Here is a 24601-nt window from a genome sequence, read left to right on the forward strand (position 1 = left end):
CTGAAGCAAGAGTTTCTTTCTAGATTTTCTTTGTTTCTGTTGTTACTCAAAGGGAAGGGAAGAGAAAAATGCTGTTCCAGAAAAAGGCAATGTTTGATAAGGTGAGGCCTGCATTTCCCAGCCAGGATTCCTTATTCTCTGTTAGTCATTTCTGGTTTTGTGATGGCTACAAGCAAAATACTTACAGAGAGTGTTTTGAAATGGGACATAGAGCATCCTGGCAGGGGTTACACCCAGTGCAACCAGGAACACTGTCAGAGTACATGAGAGACTTGATAGAGGTTCTCATTGCTTTTCCTTGTAAAAATTTATGTAGAATTTCATCTATCTTTTGTCATGGAAGTGGTTTTAGTTTGGATGAGAGCAAAAGCTGTGCAGAAGCACTTGATTTAGAGAAGGTATATTTTTCAGCTAATTCTGCTTCCAGTTGTTCCTCTTGAAGCGCTCAGGAGAAATGATTACTCAAAAGCACTGCAGTCTGTAGTTACCGTAGAGAAAAAATTACAAAGACACTTTTGGATTTATGCACGGCATTTCAGTAAGATGAACAATCTTAACACATCAGCTTTTTCATCAGAGTGAATGTGTCATATCCAGTTGGCTTTTCATGGCAGCTTGCTGTTGTTCTTCATTGCCAACTTGCTGGGCTGCCTCTGGGGCTGACATCCAGGGGCACCACAGTAATGCCTAGAGTGACTTTACTATGTTTAAAACGGGAGTAAACTAAAGGAAAATAACAAATTGAAAAGGATTAGCTGTAGTTTTTTAGGCACAGTGCAACCAGTAAATAGGTCATTGGCAAACTTGTAGGATGGTAAACTGACAGCAATTTTAAATTTTAATTTTACAAACATGGAATTTTTGTCTGTACGTTGAGGTGTTCAGTCTTGCAATGAAGGAACAAACCTAATTTTCTGTTTAGTTCTTGCTGGTTTCGAACTACCCTGACTTGGGCATATAAAACAGAGCACTGAAGTATTTGCATGTCTTTAGATTGCTTTCTGTGTCCTCAGTAAAACGTGATACAGAAGGGACTGCCCTCCCCCGCCCCGAGTGTGGTAACATCACTTTGGGTGACATTATTTTTGGAACATATCCTTTTATAACAGCCATAATAATAGCAGAGGGCAGTGAATTTGAAATGCAATAGCTGCACATAAACTAAGTCACAACAGCCATGCTTACCAGCTTCTGCTGAAGCAGCTTTCAATTTTCAGAGGAAATGGTAGCCAGGTACACTGCCTCTCTTTCGAAATCTTTGAATGGAGCCAGAACACAGGAACTTTGTAAGTTTTCCTTTGGGGAGTTTGTAGACTCTGCAGTATTTGTTTAAAATCTTGTGTTAAAAGATGTCCCAGTATGCCTTGCCTAATACCTTGTAACTCAGCTTGAGCCATAAGCTAATTTGCTAATGAACTCTCATGCCCATCATAAAGTATAGTAGCCATGGAGGAAAGGAGCTATGTGTTTCATTTGTTAAAAAACACTGGAGTCACAGCTTTAATTTCAAAACTCAGTTGAGCCTCAGCTATTGAAACACCTGTCTTCATAGCTGCTGCTTGAAACTACAAGAATTGGGCAAGATGGAAAGCTCTATTTTGGGGTATTGTTGTTCTTTTCCTCAGAGTATTCTTAAATTGTTCATTCTGTAGTGCAGTTGAAGTTTCATTGCGCATTTTATAAGAAATTCTGCAGTAAATATTTCTAAGCATTCTACAATTAAAAAAAAAAGGCAAACAAGTTGAGATAAATATCACAATATTGCATTTTCTATGTTATTTGCAGCAATATTACTTTACAAATGATAGTTGGGATTTTAAATCAATTTCATATATATTTTTTACATCCAAGATATGACTTAAAAATCCCTGAGCATTTGGTTTCCGTGTTCTGGGGAGAGGATTTCTAATAAGAGAAGAAAAGAACAGAAATGGTTGGCATCAGTAATGACTGAAATACAAATCTTTGGAACAAATGTGGGTACCTTGTTGAATCAGTCATCTAATGTATTAGCTATCCTGTGTTCTTTTTAGCACAGGAATAAAAGAAGGAAAGAAAGGAAGAAAATGAATATCATTCATAGTGGATTGGAGCATATCACAGTGGCAAAACAGACTAATCCTACTTTACTTATTCATCAGATTTTTAATGCAGTAAATCACCAGGAGAATAAGAACCACATTGAATACATTTCCTTGTGACAAGTGATTAGCAAACTTCAAAAACTTTATATAGGTAGAAAAATACACCACATTCTCTCATGCTAAATTGAACAAGCTAGTTACAGTACTTTGACAGCCCATAAAAGCTCGTAATGTTTATCGTGTTCTGAAACTGAAGGTGACCAATTTATGGCCTTTGTGAAAGACATAGATTTTTGCAACAGAAGACCCCTGTATACCATCTTTCATGGCTCTGCAGTCTCATTTGAGCCATTATTTGCCTGTGACTTCAGATTGCAATATTTGGAATTGCTGCCTGAAACCGGATACGCTGCATTGAATTCAACTTGTTCAGTGATTTTTAATAAATAAATAAATAGGAGGAAGGAAAGGAAAAAGGGGAGAGGTTCCTCATTTTTGACCTCTCAGCTGTTCAGAAGCTATCATTATCATCTGACAAATGATACCTGCCAAGGCTTATGTACAGCACAAAGATAATCTTTTTCAAATAGTTTGCTGTGTGACATGCTTGAAAGATATTTGAGGGGACAAGTTCTCTTTCTAGAAACATGCAGATACAAGTCTTGCCTTACTGACCTGGGGAGCTGTGTAAACATCGAAAGGATGTGTAGCTCCCTCAGCAAAGAAGAAGGGACAGTTTTAGTTTGCCTGTTACCTTACTTTGTGTCAACTTGTGTTTTAACATGCTTTTAACTGTCTCCTGTTCCTCTGAGAGATTAATGCTTGTACCCTTCAGCACTCTTGAGGAAAAAAAAAAAGTAAAAAAAAAAGTAGTACATTGGATTAATTTTTCATTTTGTTGCTTACCTTTCAGCTTCTTGCCTGATTACATCACTGGTGACTTTGATTCCATTCAGCCTGAAGTCAAGGAGTACTACAAGGCCAAGGTAAATTAATATCCCTTTGATGTGTTTGTGTGTTAGACAGTTGTAAAATCTAACCCATTACTGCCCCCATTGGTTATTAGGTGTTTTTAGCTCCCCTTGGTTTCTTTGAGGCTTCAGGTGTAAGGCATTTTACAGACTCAGATGTGGTGTTCTGCCTGGCACTGTAGCAATTCTTGAAGTAAATATGTGGTACTGCCAGACTCCTGAGTAAGATGTGGTTTCATAGCACCATCTCAAGAAATAGAATGTACGTTGCTGTAGATTATAGTAACAAGAAACAATGACAAATCTTCCTGAAAAATCTGAGACTTCTTTTGCTCTGTGAGATACAGAACAATGAAGATTAACCTCACAAGATTCACGTATGGCTAGCACCCAGAAAAACTCCCAAGAGCGTTTCTCTCTGTGATTTTTGCATGATACGGCTTTACCTTTTTAGCAGGAAGCTGCAGATGGAAACATCTGTCTCTTTCATCACCCACCGAAGCATTGAATTATGCCCTGACTACTTGTGTGCTTCACTAGTGGAGTGCCCTCCTTAATGGATTTTTTTGACAAATTCCTGTGTCCATTAATTTATTCTTAATGTAGTCAACACATTTCCAGTGAGCAACGTAAATGTAAACTCCTGTTTCTTAGGTCTTAAGGCTCATTGTTGGCTATATTCCTATCATATTTAAGAGTTCTTTTTTTTAGCTTACTCTTCGGCATTTGACAGTTCACCCGCCTGCCTGTATAGGCTTTTGTGCTGAGCACTGTGCTTTACCCTCATGCCTTGGACAGCAGGTTTCTGCAAATTCAGAGTTTGCCTCAGTGTCAGCTTACATTTGCAGCAGGCTGCACTTGCAAGAGCAGTAAGTATTTGATCCTCAGGAGCTAGTGGACTTCAAGGTCTGTGATAGGTCTACTGGTGATTCAACATGTGAGGCTCTAATTTGCCTAAAATCTCCCCTGGTGGACTTATGATCAAATAGAAAAAAAAAAAATGGTTTCACACTGTGAGGGGAGGGATGTAGGAGTGTGTAGGACTTGATTCCAGTACCCCAGGGAGCACCATATTTTTTCCTATATTCTGCCTCATTTGTTAGAAGGCAGAAGTGTATGATGGCAGTCCACCTTGGGAGAACAGCACAAGAAGAATGCAAAGGAATCCTTGGGCTACAGCTTGTGAAGTGAAAATAAAAAAGCTTCAGATTAATGCTGTTCATTGCAGAGTGGAAATTCATGATCTGTGAATAAATGGGGAAATTGCAAAATGCACTGCTCTGTTTGTCACAGACTGGTACTAAAGCTTATATCAACTGTATGTTGGCGAGTAGGTTAAAGCTACCAAAGAATGCAGGTTAAGGATTGCTCAACAGATAGAGTGGGAGAGAGGGGAGATGAAAGTGGTATGAGAGAGAAGAATGCAGTCAGATATTGAAAGGGATAAGCTAAACTAAACTGGTATTACACTTTTTCACAGGGTCTACTTTTCCGGATATTACATCCCATCTGTCAGCTCCATTGTAGTTGAGTCTTGATGTGCAGTTTGCATTTTGTCTATGAACACATAGTGACCTATTCTGATTCATACAGGGTTTATATACCCATGTTAAGTGCTGTGCTGATAAGAAGCAGCATTTCAGCAGGATTGTAAAGATACAATGAGGAGTATAATCTAGCCCGCAGAAGCCTGACCTGAGATCCTTGTGTGTGACTGAGGAAGAAGCAGTATGACTTTTGGATTTTAAGTTTGGTTGTACATGGTAGGAAAATACATATATTTTCGTGTATACATATATACTTTTTTTTTTTTTTTTTGCATTTTTAAACTAAACTTCCAGAGTCAGGAAACTAGAATAGTAAATTGAGGTGGATGCTTAAAGTGATCTTAGCAAAGAATATAACGAAATGTAGAATTAGGAGAGATGGAGAGATGGTTTTGTGTTTTGTTTTGTTTGGTGTTTTTTTGTTTTGTTTTGTTTTGTTTTCTTGTAAAGTATCTTGTCCAGTAAAAGCAGGTTCGGTAGTCCAGGCAATTTCCAAAGTTCAGTTGTGTTGGTGACCCAGGAATCGTGAGGTCTGCTTAAAACAGGCAGTGACAGAACTTTGCATGATTAGCTCAGCATAATGTCATTCATTCCAGAGAAGTACATTATGGTGTGAGTTAGGGTTTCCTTCTGTGCTGTCCTTCCTCCCTTACTGAAGCACTCCTTGACTCACATGCAGATTTCACCAAGAGACGGGGCAAGATGATGCCATCAGTTAGTATAACTATGTTGTTTCAAGCATTCTTTTATCAATTGTTCATGATTATGAATGGGAAAATGGGAGAAGTGTTGTAGCAAAGCTTAGACAAATATGATGTGGCAGTTTTCAGTGGTCAACTGGATGAGAATCCACAGAAATCCTGCCTGTCAACCAGCTGATCAGCATTTCCCAGTACAAAATAAAGCCCTGTCTCATGCTAGCTTTTGATATTCATCCTCCATGGCTTCAGCATTAAAATGTTTCTACAGTATTCCCTTTCCACAGGATTGCTTCCAAATACCCCTTCTCAAGTTGAAAGCCAGAACCATTCTTAGCACACAGAATTACCTGAAAGTACACACATTCATCACAAAATATCACTCTGGTTTCCTTTGCCCACATTGTTACCAACAATTTCATGAGCCAGGCATTTATGAAGTTAAGTATGTTACTTTTGGACAATAAAATATTTATTTTTCTCTTGAAATGTGTGTCCGGGTAAGCTTCTTCAAGTAGTTAGGTCTTCACCAAATAACAAGAATAATCTATCGGCACTGCTAATGCTTCTGCTCCCGTTTTCTGCTCCCAGCCACCTTTCCTGTTCCACCAGGCAGCAGGCTGTCCTGCCTGTTCTTGATACGCCTGTGTTGAGTTTTCCCTGTCAAATGCACCTGTCTTGAGCTGCTGACAGACCAGGGTTATTAACGACTTGCACGGTAGCTAGAGCTTTGGCTTCATCAAAATTCATGCTGTGTATGCAGAGCATTTTATATGGTGACATAGATTTTCATCTCTTTGTGCCCCTGTTTTTTTTTGCATATATACCTAATGTAACATATTCAAATGTTACACAAAGGAAAAGGGTAGGAAGTAGGGCACACAGGGAAGGGAATACTCCTTTGCACATGTATAACTGAGCGATTCAATATGGCCAGTACAAATGAGCTTAGAGAGAGAGGGAGGAGCTCTCATGCTTGGAGCAGTTCATGGAGGGTATGCATGGAGTGAATATCAAGGAAAGTGAACCAAGCAGCAAGTACCAAGAGGTATTCGGCCTTTGAACTCCCATCTGCCTTTTAGTATGATGTGCAGTGAAAAGTCACACAAACTTTTCTGTCACTAAAGTCTGACTTGAATGCTGTAGTTTCAACTGCCAGATGAAGGGCAGGAGGTGCTGAAAGTTCCTTTGGTATTTCAATCGCAGTGGTTAAATTTATACCAGGAATTAAAATGCTTTTTTTTTTTCTTTGTTTGTGAAGCTGAAAGTGTTTCCCTTCATTTTATTGTAAAGATGCCGTGTAGTTATGTTGAGTTTTACATACACAAAGGAGTGCCAGTAGCCATTTTTTTTGTTGCTGTTGTTTGTTTGTTGCTGTTTTTTGTGTTTTTTTTTTTTTAAACTACACTTATTGACAGAAATTAATACGTCATGACTTCTTTTATCACAGAATCTCCTGAGTTGGAAGGGACCCACAAAGATCATTGGGTCCAACTCCTGGCTCTACACAGGACCACCCAAAAATCAAACCATGTGTCTGAGAGCATTGTCCAAATGCTCCTTGAACTCCGTCAGGCTGGGTGCCGTGACCACTGTCCTGGGGAGCCTGTCCCAGTGCCTGACCACCCTCTGGGTGCAGACCCTTTCCCTAACACCCCGCCTGACCCTCCCCTGTCCCAGCCCCATGCCGTTCCCTTGGGTCCTGTCGCTGTCCCCAGAGAGCAGAGCTCAGCGCCTGCCCCTCCGCTCCCCTCGTGAGGGAGCTGCAGGCCGCCATGAGGCCTCCCCTTGGCCTGCTCTGCTCTGGACTGAACAAACCAAGGGGCCTCAGCTGCTCCTCATATGTCTTGCCATCTATCTGGATATAACAAACCAATGTTTAAGATATGTTACTTTTTCATAGTAAAGCTTATGGATGTTAATTATTGAGTTATATTCACTTACAAGTGGTTGTGTCAAAGACGGCCTCGCATAGTGCTGCGTAGAAAAGGGGAGTATTAAATTCTGTGTGTGAAACTAATTATGGTTCTGTAAAGTAGATGTATGTTTCTTTAAGCAGATGTATCATTGTGGTGAAGCAATTACAGGTCTGACTCCTCCATCAAACCAGCTTCATGCCAGGATGCTGCTCCTAGACTCAGAGGTTTTCTACCTCATTTAAGTGATGAAAGCAAGAGCTGATATTTGGCATTACAGAAAACATGACATACAGGATTACCGAAGCCAAAGGGTTTTACTGGAAGTGATATCTTCAAGCCAATTCCTCTGATGTTTTTAGTTGAGCAAGGATTACATGACAAGTGTTTCTATTTTCCCTTAGGAAGGATTATCGCCATTGTGTCAGGGAACCTCATTTAAATAAAGTCCATAAAATGGATTTATTTGCTTCATGTTTATCTCTGTTAGGTGTGGCATGTCGTAGTTAGTAAAGAGATCTGAAGGCAAAACTGCTGCTTTTTTTTCAGTTATGTTGGAAAGTAATTGTATAATAGACTGTTACAAGTGGGATGTGTAAGTAATGGTTTAGGCTCTTCGTGCTTTTGGGAAAGAATAAGTATGTGTCACAGGTTATTCAGCTTTACCTTTTATTCTCTGCAGCCTTTGTTTTGCATCATTGGCTTATCAAGTGAGTACTTATAGTCTTTTACCCTTTACATTAAAAAATAACTGATTATTTTTCCCATGTTTTAAAGAGTTAAATCATTAAAACTGGGTAAAACCACTCCTCAACTGGAAATGGAATATTGTGCTTAAATTCCTCTTTTTAAATCACAGTGCACTATAACTGAAGCATAAAAAACAGCAATTTAATATTCTGTTTATTCTGTCAATGTTAAAACAGACATAGAGAAGTGTCTTTGTACTTCTTGGATAAATATTTATGTTCATATGATCCTGTAATAGATGCATTGGCAGTCTTTTTACAGTCTGAAGCGCATGAGAAATGACACTGCACAAAGCAGAGAGGACGTGGTGATATTTCTGTTGCTGCAGTTTCATCTGCTTTAGCTGGATGTTTCTATTATTGAAACCTTTTAAGCATCACTTTGAAGATAAAACAGCCATTTGTATTGTTATGCCTCAAACAAGACTCAGTTTTTGAAGTTTTTGAGACCAAAGACATTATCTAAAATTATACAAAATCTGTACTGATGCCTAGAAACAGAAGGTTAAATGCAGTGCCCTTTGAAGTCCAGATTATGCAGTTTAGTAAGAATCCAGTTCAGCTTTTCTACTAAGCAAACTGTATGTGCTTTAGGAGCACATAGACTTCTGTAGATGTAGTAGGCACTGCTTCAGATGTGTAATTAAATGCTGTCAATTTATTTACAGTTCTGTTTTTTCCTATTCTCTTTTCTTTTTAAACTTCATAGAGCTGCTTATTTTTACAGGCTGTTCTGTAGCTGTAGCACTTTCCCTTTCCTTTTTCTATTACACTTTCAGGGTTAATGGTTATCAGGGTTGTAGAAATGCTTAATAGATATGTTGTGAACATTGCCTTTCTGTTTTACGATGATGCATCTATAATTAGATCAATGAAATGTGTTTGTGTGGTAGTGCTTGTACATCTCTCTAACTTCTACACTGTCTTGCTGAACTGCATGTAGTAGTGTCATATTCCCTGCTTGCTTTCTGAGGCCAAAATTTTTAATAATTTTGGAAAATCATAGTGTTAATTGATCTCTCAGTTATATGATTTAAATTCAAATGCATAAAAAATAATGATTTTTTTCTGTGTCTATTTTAATTTATCTTTTATCCCTGCATTTTAAATGTTTTCTAAAAGTAAATTTTAATGCAGGATGGAACTTTTAATATTGAGAAATTTGACTCAAAGCATTTTTGTTACATTGAACAGTTTTCTAAGAAATCATGTTTCATTTTAGAACCTGATTAATTTGTGAGAGGTTTTATACCTTCAGGAAGAGCTGTAAAAATTGTGCGGGTGGATCTGAAACAGTTCTGTCTTGCTGTTGAACGGGCTATACCTATCTGACAATCACCACTTCAGCTTTCAAGCAATCCCTGCTTTTATATATCCTGCTGAAGACATCTCTGACATAATTATAAAAAATGCTGTGCCTACCTCATGGAGCTTCTAACATGTTGAGGGTGTCCAATGCCACTTGGACTTTATTTCAAGCATCTCCGGTTGTGCACCTTAGTTCTAAGTTGCTGAAAAGCTCTTTTTGATGGTCTGGTCCCATAGGCTTTGCTCTGGAGAGTGAGACTAACAGACTGGTCTAGCAAAATAGGACCTGTCACACACACACGATCTTCTGAATGGTTTTCCACCCTCTGTCACAGTGCTACAGGCACTGAGGTTGGTGGTGGGAAAGTGTTCTTGCTGCACTCCCCTATCTCCAATTTAACTGTGTAGATGCAGCACCCCTGCTAACTGCAGTTATTACTCATAATGCTGTCCTCTCGCTTCCTGAGGAACCTCATATCCCATCCCACTTCTTATCTCCAACATGCAGTGGAGAAACTAGTGTTTAGAGAGTTTGCACTATGTAGTTTTCCCTCAAAAACAGTTCTATGTTACTGTATGGTCAGGAGAAAGGCAGTAGAAAAGTCTCAGTTGGCACATGAGAAAACTGCAGTTCCTTTCCATCATAGCCCTGTCACCTGCATGACAGCGCTTTCCAAACCACAGGCACAAGCTCTTCTGCAATTTATTTGAGAGTTATTAACTTCTAAGCTTTTAGAAGGAATTAGCTACCTGTCAGGTCACTGAAACACAGCTACCAAGTAACTCCAACAATAACCAAACACACCTAGCTTACTGAAAAATGAATGGTCTGTATAACCACGTTATATGTTGTATTTTTTATTTTTTCTAATGTTCTTCTGCTATTAATTGAAAGAGCCTCAGTGTCTTAACATAGATATAGGTTCATCAGGTTAAAAAGATTTATAGGGCTGTGATGATCCTATTATTAATAGTTCAAATTGTGTATGGAGTTTAGGATTTTGGACTAGACGTTTTCTGTATGTCTTTGTCATGTAATTATTCAGCAGAGCTATCATAAAATGGTTCCATTCCTGAATAATATTTCAGAGGTCTTGTCAAGATCGCATTTTCAAGCGAGTTGTGTGGGTGATTTGGGTTATGTGGATTTTTTATTCATGCCAAATGAAAGTAATATCATAACGTTCCAGAAATGTCATAAATTTGTAGGAGATGCTGAGCTCAGTGGCACTTCGTAAAGGTGAACATGACAGACAGTCACACTAGGTGAGACCAGAGGGTCATTCACCAACGTCTGGTCTTGGCTGTGCCAGTATGGGATACTTTTGAAAGCATATATCTGCACAGTGATGCTGCTTTGATACACTTTTTCACCTTCTAGTAATATATGGCTTAAAGATTTCCTAAGTCAGAGTGGCATCTTAGTACTTAATAGCTCCATAATGATTGCCCCCCAAATTACACACTTTTCTTCAAACTGTGAAGAGAAGACTGAAAGAATCCATAAAAAGCTGTGGCAATACATTCCCCAGTTTAAGTGTTTATAGACAATGTCACCTAGATTTTATTTTGGTTTTGAGTTTGACTTTTGTTAGTCAAGTTTGATTCTGCTGATTTTTTATGTTATGCTAAAGAGTGGATGAACATGTTTTAACCACCTTTTTCTCTCCTGTTCTGTTGGTATCTGTATGACTGTACTGAGCGTTCCTATAGGTATGTAGGCGTATGTGCACAGCTAAACCACTGTGGCATTACATAGACTGGCTGGAAATTTTGTTCAGCCTGTTTTCTGTCCTGCTGAGCTAATACAAGTACAATTACATGCTGGGAAGTCCTGTTGAAATGGATCTTCTGTAAAGTGAAGGATTTCAGGACTCAAGGCTTGCATTGTGCTGTTCTTGTGTGCTGGGTAAAAAATAAAACTAAGAAAAATCTTTGTCCAATTCCTAATTTCAATGTTTAAAATTCCACCAAGATAGCAGTTTACAGAAGATAATACACCTGTTTAAATACAAATGAGATTTGTGAAAGAAACAAATTCAGTGTTAGTCTTGCATATTTTTAAATAAAATACGTTCTTTGTGTTAGAACCTAGTTTTGCATATAAACCCTTTTGAACCTGAATAAACAGTTAAGTCCTACTTGTTTTGTAAGGTCAAATTAATACTGCTGAGATTCAGCTAGTTAGGAGGTCATTGAGAGCCACTGTGTATTTGTAGTAGGACCTGAGTTAGACCTTAATTTATCCAGTATGATTGAGAATGCAAGGTGACCAAGTTCTCTCCTCTCCCTTTTTTAATTTTAATTTTTTTTTTGGGGGGAGTGCTAGAGAGTTAGTTTGTGTGTCCTTTGCTTGGGAGCTAAATACCAGTTTGCAAGTTACAAGTTGTTTTCTTTGTTCTCACAAGTGCTTTAGCTGAACCTCAACTGCCTGACAGTAGAATATGTAAGAAAACAATGCATCGTGTAACAAAAATGATGCTGGTGGTATTTTAGTCTTGCATCCAATTTCATTTTCATACTGTGTTGCAGTATGAGATTTATTTCTCCCTCACATTGCTTATGGCCTGAGGGGGGGAAAGGAGAGAACCTGTAATGCGTTAGACATTTGAGTTACTTCCAAGAATCTTAAAAAATTAAGCTGGTGTTAATCTCTGAAAGAACTCATTACTCTTACCTGTCAGTCTGTGATGGAGAAAATAAGAGAAAAGATAAAAAACAACAAAAAAAAGTATTGAATTAACTTCATTTCCCATGCATAGAACAAAAACAAAAAAAAAAAGTGTTTTAAACAATGACAGTTTGATCTGGAGAAGGAAATTGAACAGAGGTATTTTGTGATTAAGCCTCTTCAGACAAAAGAGACAGCTTTAATGTGGTATTAGCAGTTGAGAACTCAGATGATAGGCCTTTTTAGATGTACGTAGGATTTTAACATCCATTTTTTCCTTCTAGAGAATTTAAGATCAAATTGTTCCTGGAGTGCAAAGCTCAGTGCCCCATGCCTGTGGACTGCTAATTAGAACAGTTTCCAAAAGTGGTGCAGAACCAAGAACCTTGCAGCTCATCAAATGTTGCTGCAAACTCCAAGCTCAGCCCAAATGCTCCATGGGATTTGTAAGCTTGATTCTGTTGCAGGGGAGCCCATTAACTAGCAAAAGCAGAGCAACACATATGTGGTCATTAGCCAAGGAAAGGATCCCCAAAATCCTGATTCCACAATTCTTAAGGATTTTAAGAAGCTTGGCATCCTCTGTGAATGTTTCTATTGTGCATCTTGTCAAAGAACAGGTAGCTCTCATTTCAGAAGGTGAGGAGTGAGAGAACATGAAGTCTGTTGCTCATTTTGAAGTAGGAAGGTTTGCTGGTAGGCTGGAGAAAAGGATGAGAAGGATATCTTCTGATGTGATTTCAGGGACCTGTAGCAAGCATTGTGGTGAGTGCATTCCCCTGCTTTAAAAGAGATGCATAGACTATGCAGAGTCCTTCTCCCTAGCCCCCAAAATCAAGAGAGAGATTTGCCAAGGCTGCTATAAACCTCTCTTCTTCATCTTTGACACAACCATGAACATAAAAGGCAATATAGATTGGCATACATGGTTCAGGGCTGCTATGTATTTACCATAAATTGCCCTCATGGTGCTTACACTTCACTTAGTGCAATACAATTACAAAACCTCAAGGATGATAATCCAGACACAAGAAGGTTGTTTGGTCTGTTTGTGTTCACACAGATAAATGAGTGCTATACAAGCTTATAAATGAACAAGACAGATAAAATGATGTTTGTTGTTAAGGTAGAGAAGATAAAAGGCTTTTGTTGCTTGTCAGTGAAATGAAGGATTAGCTAAGGCTGCCAAATTTGAACTTGCTTTTATTAATTAATTAACCATGGAATTGTAAGTTTATTTTGAGTTTTAACATGGACCAAAGCAGAGGTAGAGCGCAGCAGGAAGGCTTACGTGCAGATTTTGGAGCAGTTATTTTTCCTTACTGGATTTTGATTTAGTCAAAAAATTGCAAATTACAACACTTGTTTTTATAGCTGCACTGAGAAATGGTTTAGGATGATAAAAGTTGCATTCACATATACCAGGAGGAAATTTTATTTGAAATTGAGGGGGAGAGGGGAATGAAAGAAACAAAGTTCTGATAATCTTAACTACAAACGGGTGGGGAAAGCTCTGCAAATTGGAATATTTCTCCTACTTATCTTTCTCATCTATTCTTCTCTTATTTTTCTGTCCTGTGTTTCCTGAGTCTAATATTCTTCAGCAGCAAGAGCCCATTCTTGCTGTTTTTGCAGCCATCACTAAGCATTTGAAGCTCTGGTTTTCTGTTTCAATTCTGCTCTATTCCTTGAGCGTGCTTAGCAGAGTCCAACAAAGACGGGTTGGATCAAGGTTTGATAAGCTGACTCTGCAGGAAACTTAGCTGAAATCCAGCAAGTCTCAGGACCAGTGTGAGTTAGTCTGTGTTCTGATGCATTGTCAGATTCCTTCGTTTGAAGAAGCTGTGATAGTCTTTGAATAAAAAATAAATAAAAGTTCTTCAAATCAAATAGATTTAGAGGTATAATTAGGGATGGAAACAGTCCCCTATGTGGTGAAATGAATTAAGAGAGAATAAGGAAACCTCAGGGGAGAGTAAAATAAGGAATGGAAACTGAGAAAAAGGCAGGGAGTCTTAAAAAAATTTGAAAAGGGGAAGCACATTAAGAGAGAAATATAAAGGTAATAGCAGAGCAAGGGAAAGAGAACTGGGTTGAAATAGAAAAAATTCCCTGATATATCAGCAAATAAATTATTTCTGCCATATCTTTGCAGCCATGAAGAAGTGAATGTGATAAGTATATATGCATGGAAAACTTTTTTTTTTCCCTAATCTTAAGCTAATGTTTTCAATTTATTAAGAAGCAGTACATGTTTTATTTATTTATTTATTTATTTATTTATTTATTTATTTATTGTTATTGACTTCAGATGTTTTTATTTGAAGACAAATTAAAACAGAAGCACCTGTGCTTATTCCCTCCTTGACTTTGATGGGAGTTTCATCAGGTGAAGAATAGAAAATGTTTTAGACCCAAATCATGTAAGGAGCTTAAAGCCTAAATAACTGCAACAGAAGCTGGAACATAGAGTAAATTTGCAGGTGTTAAGACTCTTTTGTCCAAATTCTGCAGCAACTGCTGCTGATATGTACAACGTGTCTAAGCAACTATTAATCCAATTGAAACAACTAATTTAGTAAGTATTTACTTTGCACTTAATTGATGATAGTCCTTCAGGTAAGGAATTGGCATTTTACCATAAATTGCTGGTTAACATTACCAGATTTTTATTTAATTGAGAAAAATGTAGCCTTCAAGAGAAGCCTTCTATTAAGAGCTGAAAAGACCTTCCTCTTTTTAAGCTCAGCAGTGGGAGGACACCTTCAGAGAACAGAGCAGGGATTAAACGTGGGATATGATTGCTTATTGTGACCCAGTTCCATTTATTTCTAGCATTTGAAAGCCAGAATCTTTTTGACATATCAGTGTGCAGATGCTGCTTGTAAAAGCCCTCCATTTGTTTTGTTCACCACCTAGTATTTCAACATACACTAAAAAAGAAAGAAGTTACTATACTTCAGTGCCTTAGGTACTTCATATTTTAATTACTGTTGAAGTGGTATTTGTAGGAAGAAGTCAAAATTGGAGACCTGGCTGTTAGAGGCATCTTAGGGTTTTCAGCAGGCTGACAGTTGCACTGGATTCCTATACATTACTGCCCCAGCTGACACTCCTTTACTTCTAGGACTGGGTTTGCAATATTTACTTTGGACAGAGGGAAGGGATAGTGTCTTGTAAATGGTCTTTGTGGTACTATACCCTTTCTGTGCATCCACTGGCTACTTACAGGAATCCCACCTCAAAATACTTCTGAGAGATAATAGGTCAGCCTTTGCCTCAACAGGGTAGCAGTGCTCACAGCAGGACCATAACCTTTCTTTCTTCAAATCAAGCATGGGTGCATCTCTTGGGACTATTTACTACTACAGTTTCCTGGTGGAAGTTGTAACGGGGACAGTAGTGAGAACATCTCCTCAGGCATCAGAAAATGCTCTGTATCCTTTATTTATCACAGGTTTCAAGAGCCGATAAATGTACTCATCAAGACTTGACATACAAGCAGAAGTGCATTTCTGATCTGGCATCGACAGTTGCTTACGCAGATGGATGTGTTGGCAGGTCTTTAGAGCGATTCAGAAAATCCTCTCTTTGATAAGATTGTGTGCTCAATATCTTGAGCATATCCTGGACTGGAAGTGGGGCACATGCTGTCAGGAAACTGGGAATCTCACAGTTCAACTCCCATTTTATTCTCCCATTGATCAGTTGAAATGGGAGAGATGATGGAGGGATTCTGAAACTCCTTGGAGCGTTGTTCTGTGGCAAAAGCTCCATTACTGTTCCAAAAGAGCTCAGCTCCCACTGGGCCTTGAGCAACTGTAATTTGGTCTGAGGGGCAGGATGTTGCAAGTTTTTTGTTTGTTTGTTGTTGTTTTGTAAACAATAACAGTCAATTTTCATATGCTACAGCAGCTGTGATAAAATATGTTTGGCTTGATCTTGGAAAAGGGATTGGAGAAATTTTCAAATGTTTTTTTGCAGTTTTTTGAGTGTTTGGACAAGCCCCTTCCTCCTGACTCCGGGCAGTTTTGGATTGAAGCATGAATCCTGCTTTTAATTGCCAAGTTTAGACTGCTCTATGTGCTTCAGTCCTTGTGCCAACCTCCGTGTACTGCCCTGGTTGCAGCTTGCACCCCCAGGCACATGAGTAGAGACCAGCTGCCACAGAGCCGTTCCCACTGTCCAAGGAGAGGCTAGAGTTAGAAACAGTCAGCCAAGGGAGATAGCTCTCTCCTCCAATTTTACCATTTCTACGTATTTTTCTCTTATCTAAAACTGTTTCCCCTCAATAAAGGAAATAGCTGGCTGTGGCCAGACTCACTCTCTTTCTCCTTTTCTCCCCTTCTGCAGAAGAGCATCCTTCTAGCTCTGAGAGCCACTCAGTGAGAGGCTTTGGAAAATTTCAGAGGCTCAGTATCTTAAATAGCTAAGAGTCAAAGCTATGCCTTAAATGTAAAAGAAGCTCCTTTCTTCACCAGGAAGTCTTTTTGAACACTTGTAAGTCAGAAACAACTGATTTGTTCTGGTTGACTGAAGGCTGTGAATACAGCTTTGGTGGTAGTCCTTGGCACCAGGCTTGTAAAGAGTGTCCAAAGAATGTGTGATGTCATACAATTTACAGGAGGCATGGCCAGCCTGTGGCCTGGTGGGAAGTCCCATCCCCTTCCAAACTGATGGTGGCTCTGTTGTTGATGGCAACGGAGTGGTTAGGCTGGGTCCTGAGCAAGGTAACCATCTGCGGAGAGAGGTAAAAAAGCTATGATAATAGCTTGGTTTGTCTCCTACCGTTAATAAAGAAAAGAAACTGATGAATTTGCAAAGTTTTCAACTCAGTTAAGACAGCGGCAATGGTAAGGCTTTCAACATTTTGAACAGGAACATCCTATCAGAAGGTACAGAGATTACAAGACATTTGAGAGTTAAAGTAGGTGATTCTCCTGTGATCATGTCCTCCTGTACAAAATACAGGACAGCTCTGTGTAACATTTTTTTGTAAATGCAGACCTGAAGCTCAAGTAGATGCATAGGTAGGGAAATGAAGTGATATGAGAAAGGGAATAATTGCATTTGACGTTTTTGACAGGTTCTTCTTGAACTTGGTTTTATAAAATGTGAAAAATGTAGGTAGGGGTTGACAGCTTATAGATGCCTTGGAATAGCTCAGAACTCCCTGCAGCAGGAGGAAAATGGTGGAGCAGGAAAGAGGCCAATGTAAAATGTATGGTTAGATTAGGGAAGGAAATAGTATAAAAAGTTTAAGGTTTCTTACAGAGCACTATTCATCGCTTTATGTGATGTACATTTTTGTGGCAACTCAAGATGCTTTGAAGAGTTCACATAAATCTGATTTGTTTCGATAAATACCACAAAAACTTGTAAAGATAAACAGTACATAAATCATCTTACTGATGTTTACAGTGGCTCTCACTTCATTAAATTCACTTTCAAAGAAGTTGCACAGAAGGAAATGTAAGCAACAGTAGCTTCCTATTCTGTTTATCTGTCAGTAGATCCTTAATTTCTTCCCGTAGCAAACCATCCCAGTCCTCCCTACTTCCAAATGATTCACTTGTCTGAAATGACAGCACCTGAGCCTTTCTCACTGTCAGTTTTGTCTGACTTATGAACAAAGTAGGTAGCACAAATATCTATATGTGCTATTATAGCGCAAATATGCATGTTTGTGCTATTTGTATGTTTATATGTGTATATATATTTATATTTATATGTGTGTGTTTGAAAGATACAAACACAGTATTTGTATTTTACTAAATGTATATATTTCTTTTGAAAAGTAAGCCTAAAGTAAGCCTAATTAAAATGAAAATTGTGACGCTTGTTGCCAAATTCCTTGATTCTGTTTGAAATAATTCAAACTAAATAAAGATTTTACAAATATTAGCTACTGAAAGTTTAAGGGAACAGACATATCTATCCACATCAGTGGCTGAACTCGGAGCTAGAGTAAGATAAAGAAGCTTTTGATAGGGGTCTGTACTGTACAGCTAAAGATTTCTTCTATTATTATTTTATTATAGTCATTTGACTTCAGTTCAATGCTTAGGTTTGAAAAAAGTAGAATGGTTTATTTTCTCCTTCGGTGTATGAATAAAAATGAGGTATGAGATGATGAGAAGTACTATTCATAAAGTGCAGAAGGGCTTGGTGATGAGAAACGATCAATATTATCTCTAGCTACTGAGTTCAACCACATGTGTCCAGTAAATCAGTTCATTTTTAAATGCAAAATGTGGTTAGATAAGCTTATCTGTGTCTCCATAGCATTTAAGATTGCCTTATTTAGTAAAGGATAAAGACACAACTGGGGGTTAGAGTGTGGAACGGAGGGAAGAAGTACAATTTAATGTGGACTGGAGCTGTAGTTGGACAAAGTATGTAACCCAGCTAGAAAATCGGATAAGGTCAGCGAGGAGTAACTGAGATACTACACACTAATGTACAAGAACCTTGACAGCAAAACAGAAGAACTAAAACAATTTTCATTGGTATGCAAATAGATTTTCATTGCTTTACCAGAAATATCATGAATTGGCAGTCAAATATGGTGTAGAAATATTACAAGGCATGCACTGATCGGGAATAGCAGAAATAAAAAATAAAGGTTAATGTAAAATAACTTTATTTATAATAAAGTTATGAACAAAACCAGCTGATCTGGGTTCACATTTATGGGCATGAGGGGAGAAAATAGTATTTTTTTAATTGTACTAAATAGTAAAACCCAGGTATACCTGAATGGTGGATGGTAGATAACTTTTTCAGCACGTGTCACTGAAGAGACAAGAAGTATTGTATTTTCAGTGTAGTTTTGGTAGACAGTAAAACATTTTCTGGTAGATTTGGAGTCCAAAAATAGCATTGGGTAGGATGATCGGAAGTTGAATTGTGAGCTGTGGAGATGAACAGAAAGTCTGTGACGTCTGTGCTCTAGTTTGCCCTTTTTTTTTTTTTAATCTTATATAATTGTATTTCAAAATGGGAAAGCCTCAAAAAATTGAGAACAGGCCATCTGCATAGGAGCTTATGCACTAAGTGATAAGAAGGCAGATTTCCACCCCCTTTATCTGAAAGAACTTCTGCCTGGTACTGGTTCATAAACAAAAGCTGAAAAACAAGAAAGACTTCAAGTACAACCATGTGAACACAGAAAGGAAATTAAGAGCAAGTGTGAAGTATGCAAGAGGAGGAGGACCAGCCGAGGACAGAGGAACTGATCAGCAAAAACACTGCTTAGAAGGTCAAAAACTCCAAACTCCAGACTTCCTTACTGAAAAAGAAACTTTTAGAAGATAATTTTTGTTTTCATTTTTGGATCATCACTTTAGACGCTTTTGTGACCTTCCTGAAGCCAGCTTGAGCCTAAAAGACAGAATCCAGGCATCTAGTTTACCAGTTGCAATACTAATCATTAAATATAAACAATGCAGGGGATTGTTTTTTGTTTCTTGGGTGGTTTTTTAAACCCCTTTAATACAAAACAGTAAATATCTTTGCTGTAGAAGCAAAAGCAGATTTTACAATCATTGGGCTAGTATTCATCCACATGTTTTTAATAGCCCATTTAATATGACCTGATATGATTTGCATCTGTTGTAGAGGGAGCATGTATTTCATCTTAATGACTTTATTGGATAATTTGACAATTGATAAATTAAATCTTGTTATGTATTATGAGAATAGACTTAATTTGAATGTTGATACCAACATTCCTTTTTTGATATTGGAAAATTAAGTTCATTATGGCTACAAATACCGTTCTGGGATTTTTTCCCCAGAATTTGATAGAACGCTTGGTGTTGATTTCTAGATAAGGTAGTAAGATGACACTTAAAACCTAGAAATAATAGAGCACAACCATATTTCCTAAATGTTTATTTCAACTTAGATCTTATTTATGGATTAATATCCTTGGAATTTGAAATTTGGCCTGGGAAAAGTCTGAGACAGGGAACAAAATAAACCCCCTGTGATTCAGGTGGAAACAGTTAGAGACCTGCTACTCTGCCTGGACAGTCACAAGTCCATGGGGCCAGATGGGAGCCACCTGAGGGTGCTGAGGGAGCTAGTGGATGTGATTGGCAAGCTGCTTTCCATCATCTATCAGTGGTCATGGTCACTTGGAGAGGTTGTGGATGACTGGAGACTTGCTAATGTGACACCCATCTGTAAGAAGGGTCATAAGGAGGGTCTAGGGAACTACCAGCCTGTCAGCCTGACCTTGGTGCCAGGAAAGGTGATGGAACAGGTTATTTTGAATGCAATCACACAGCATAAGCAGGACGACCCAGGGATCAGGCCCAGCCAGCACGGGTCCATGAAAGGCAAGTCCTGACTGACCAACCTCATCTTCTTCTATGACCGGGTAGATGAGGGAAAGGCTGTTGATGTAGTCTACCTAGACCTCAGCAAGGCTTTTGACACGGTCTCCCACAGTATTCTCCTGGAGAAGCTGGCAACCCATGGCTTGGACAGGTACACGCTTTGTTGGGTTAAAAGCCGGCTGGATGGCCAGGCCCAGAGAGTGGTGGTGAACAGAGTGAAATCTAGCTGGCAACCGGTCATGATGGTGTTCCCCAGGGGTCAGTGCTGGGGCTCATCCTCTTTAATATCTTTATTGATGATTTGGATGAGAGAATTGAGTGCACCCTCGGCAAGTTTGTAACTGACACCAAGTTGGGGGGAAGTGTTGATCTGCCTGAGGGTAGGGAGGCCCTGCAGAGGGACCTGGACAGGTTGGATCGATGGGCAGAGGCCAATGGGATGAGGTTCAACATGGCTAAGTGCCGGGTCCTGCACTTCGGCCAAAACAACCCCATGCAACACTACAGGCTTGGGGCAGAGTGTCTCGAAAGCTGTGCAGAGGAAAAGGATCTGAGGGTGCTGATTGATGCTCGCCTGAACATGAGCTGGCAGTGTGCCCAGGCAGCCAAGAAGGCCAACAGCATCCTGGCTTGTATCAGGAATAGTGTAGCCAGCAGGAGCAGGGGGGTGGTCGTCCCCCTGTACTCTGCTCTGGTGAGGCTGCACCTTGAGTGCTGTGTTCAGCTTTGGGCCCCTCACTACAAGAAGGACATCGAGGCCCTGGTGCGTGCCCAGAGAAAGGCTATGAAGCTGGTGAAGGACCTGGAACACAAGTCCTGTGAGGAGCGGCTGAGGGAGCTGGGGTTGTTTAGTCTGGAGAAGAGGAGGCTCAGGGGAGACCTTACTGCTCTCTACAGGTACCTGAAAGGAAGGTGTGGGGAGCTGGGGATCGGCCTCTTCTCACAGGTAACTAGTGATAGGACTAGAGGGAATGGCCTCAAGCTGCACCAGGGCAGGTTTAGGTTAGAAATTAGGAGATGTTTCTTCTCAGGAGGAGTAGTCAGGCACTGGAACAGGTAGCCCAGGGAGGTGGTGGAGTCACTGTCCCTGGGGGTGTTCAAGGAAAGGTTGGATGTGGTGCTTAGGGACATGGTTTAATGGGTGATATTGGTGGTAGGGGGACAGTTGGAACAGATGATCTTAATGATTCTTAATTATTCTGAATGATTCTTAATTATTCTTTGAATTTATTTTTTTAAACTAACTGTATTTTTTCATTAATTGACTTGCATTTGTGTAACTGCTAATATGTGCATTGTGAGAGGTAATACTGGATTTTTTGTGGAAAATAGAATCTTCATGCTTGCAGAGTTGAAATCCAATTTTCGCTTAACTAAATTTACTAATTCAGATAAGTGACTTACAGTGAAACATATGCATGTGGATTTAGCATACAGACAGTCCAAGAACTACTGCTGTCTTTCCTTTTTGTTGCTGAGTTAAGAAAACCTCTAAAAAACGCTTGTCTCTATTTCCTGAGTCCTTCAGACCTAATTGGTCTGAGCTGAATTTAGGGTGGATTTCAAAAGCTCTTCTTAGATTTTTCACAGGTTGGCTCCATTCACCTCAGTTCACAGGCCAAGCACTTTTACCTGACTATATGCATATAATTATCAGATATGCCAGCCTGGCTGGATGTTTAGGCTGGCCACATGTTCACACAATGTATGCTGAATATATTTTCCCTTAAGTCGGATATATTCAAGTATGTACGTGTGCATACTTGAAACTTCAGACCTTTGGAACTTCAAACCTTTGTGCTTTTGAACTGCAAAAAGTGCAAACAGAATTCTCAAATGAAATCTCCAGTTTGACCTCCATACAAACCTGTCACCATGTTTCATGCAGATTTTAAGTAAGAAATTCAGAAAATCCATCATGCAGGGCAGTCTACAGATCCATTATTCTGAGTAGTCTGTGTGTGTATCCTGAAGGCATTGTACTTGAAATGTAGTGAAGTGGAGATGCATCTTTGCTGTAGACAGATGCAGATTTTTATCTGCCTCTTCATGCGTCCTTCTGTGCCAAGCAGCTTCCACACTAAATGTCCAGTTTGTGGTTATGGAGTGGGTTACAAGCCTGTCATTGTGACTGATATTTTATTGCTATTTATTATTTATTTTTCCCTTTTGACAGGTACTGTTGAAATAAAAATAAAATAAAGAGGGAATGCATTTCCTTCACCTAAGACAGGAGATGATACGTGAGTGTAGAGTTTTAGGGAGAATTAGAGATAAAATTAAATAAGTCTTTATTTATTTATTTTATTTTTATTTTTAATTTTTGCTCAATCAGATAGAACACCTCTTTCCTGTGGTGATTCCAGAAATAATTGTCTGATGTCTCTGGTTTCTGATTGTACTGCAGACTGTTAGGCTTACTTCTCCCAGCTAAATTCATGAAAGTTGTATGGCCCTTGTGTATAGCAATGTAAAGGCCCCAGTCAACAGCTGGTCTGAGGAATTCATGTGGGTCTAAGGACAGTTAGCTATTTAAACTGAAAATCACTTGATATTCTTACCATTAAATATGAGTAGATGTTGGCTATAGGTTCCAGTGTGTGTGCTGTTTCCTGCCTGAATGCAGTAACAGCTCCTTCCTCAACTGAATGTGGTGAGTTTCCCTGATAAAATGATTCCAGATCATTTTGCAGGTGGATGTCCCCCAGTCACTGGCAATATTCCTTGCCTTCTCTCCTTTTTTGTCTTCTTCCCAGCCCTCCCCTTTTAGCAGAGGCTTTGGTCTCAGCTTTGAGATCAAGCTGATTAGGTGTCCCCTGGAACGTCCTTGTTCTGACTGACCTGAGTGCATCTGCAGTGTGACCAGCAGTGCTCCCCAGTCTGAGAACTTGATGCAAAGGTGCCTGCTGCAGCTCTGCACAGAGCTGGCGTGGAGGTAGCAATGCGTGTGTGTCTGGGCCGTAGTCATGGTGTGCTGATGGGTTGTAGACGTGGAGTCATCAATACAGGAAAGCCTTGACAGTCCTTTGAGTAATATACAGCATATTTTGAATTCAAAGTACTTCCAGAGCATTTCCATGCCCTTGACAACGGGTTACTGTGTGAAATTATAATATAATGTAATTATTCCACTAGTCGTCTTTATCATTCTCTAGTATACAAAGTAATAAAGTCTTCTGTGATTAACTTTTCAGCCAAAAAAGGCATCTTTGTAAGCACCGTGGTGCAATCAAACTGACAGTATTTATTCTCCCTAGAGCTTTGGTAATAGCTTACTGAAAAGCAGGTACCTTGATTTAATCCCGCTAGCACTATTTTGCATCTCTGTACAGAGGGATGGCTCAAGATAAATCAGTAACAGAGGAAGGGATGATGTCAGTTTAGGGACAAAGTGCAGTTACAGGAGATGGGATAATACAGATTCAGTTTGTCGGGGATACTTTGCGAGGAACCTTTGTACAACATTGCTAGGCCGATTTATTAACTTGTTGATCCATGCCCAGGTATTTCTGAATACTTTGCTTCTCTTGTCCCTTTTGGTTTATTGATTTCATTGTACATCCCTGCATTTAATCTAGAAATGACTGATGTTATTGTTATTTATCATTTGTAGTGCCACCATACCAGGGAGCCCCATATGTTTACATCATTTTCTTCCCTGCATCTCCTCTCATCCCTCGCTCTGGTTTGAAAAGATCGATCAGTGGGCCTGGTTCCTTGCTCAGGTGAAGGCTTTGTTATCCCAAATCAAGGTGCCTTGTCAGAGGTGTTCAGACAGTGGCCAGGGACTCTCGTGTTCCCTGTATCGTTTCTCAGGTCATGGGCTCAGACCATTCAGTTGAAAGTTAGCTCATGAACTCATCTTCTTTCACAGTCACTAGGAAAATTAGAGTAAAGGAGATCCTCAGGGGTTAGGTAGAGTGTATCTTTATGCATGTCAGTTCTTTTCTTTTTTTTTTTTTCTTTGCTTTTCCTGTACCATGATTAACAAATTCAGTACTGTGCTAATCTGGCTCAGTCAACTCCATCTGGTTGTTTCTCCTGATAATGCAAGGTCTCTGAGGGTGGAGACATCTTCCAAATATTAAAAACCTGTGTTTGTTTCAGAGCTGACCTCTGAAATGGATGAGTGGCTCTCCTGCTGTTGGTAGCAGAGGAACCCCTTACCCTGGCTGCTCCTTGGGCCATGTAGGGCCAGAGCAAGAACTTGGAAGGGGTGCTGGAGGGGTCACGTTCAGCTGCATGTCGGGGCAGAGCATGACTTTCACTGCAGCGATGGTCTGTTGTATTTTGGGGTGTGGTTGCCCTATAA

General features: G+C 39.4%; 1 protein-coding gene across 21 annotated transcripts in view; it reads left to right on the forward strand.

Annotated features, from left to right (window-relative positions):
• TPK1 (thiamin pyrophosphokinase 1) overlaps positions 1 to 24601 on the forward strand; it is a 325524-nt gene that overhangs the window by 155980 nt on the left and 144943 nt on the right. For 12 of the 21 annotated variants that reach the window (XM_066992168.1, XM_066992169.1, XM_066992167.1 and 9 more), the window contains 2 exons: positions 2998 to 3070; positions 7899 to 7926. In XM_066992168.1, the coding sequence (XP_066848269.1) occupies positions 2998 to 3070; positions 7899 to 7926 (101 nt within the window). Of the gene's footprint in view, positions 1 to 1225; positions 1287 to 2997; positions 3071 to 7898; positions 7927 to 24601 lie in introns of those variants that run through there. The other 9 variants (XR_010829321.1, XM_066992164.1, XM_066992163.1 and 6 more) reach the window with 2 other exon arrangements.

Source organism: Anser cygnoides, chromosome 2 (assembly GCF_040182565.1).
Source record: "Anser cygnoides isolate HZ-2024a breed goose chromosome 2, Taihu_goose_T2T_genome, whole genome shotgun sequence".
NCBI classification, from domain to species: domain Eukaryota; kingdom Metazoa; phylum Chordata; class Aves; order Anseriformes; family Anatidae; genus Anser; species Anser cygnoides.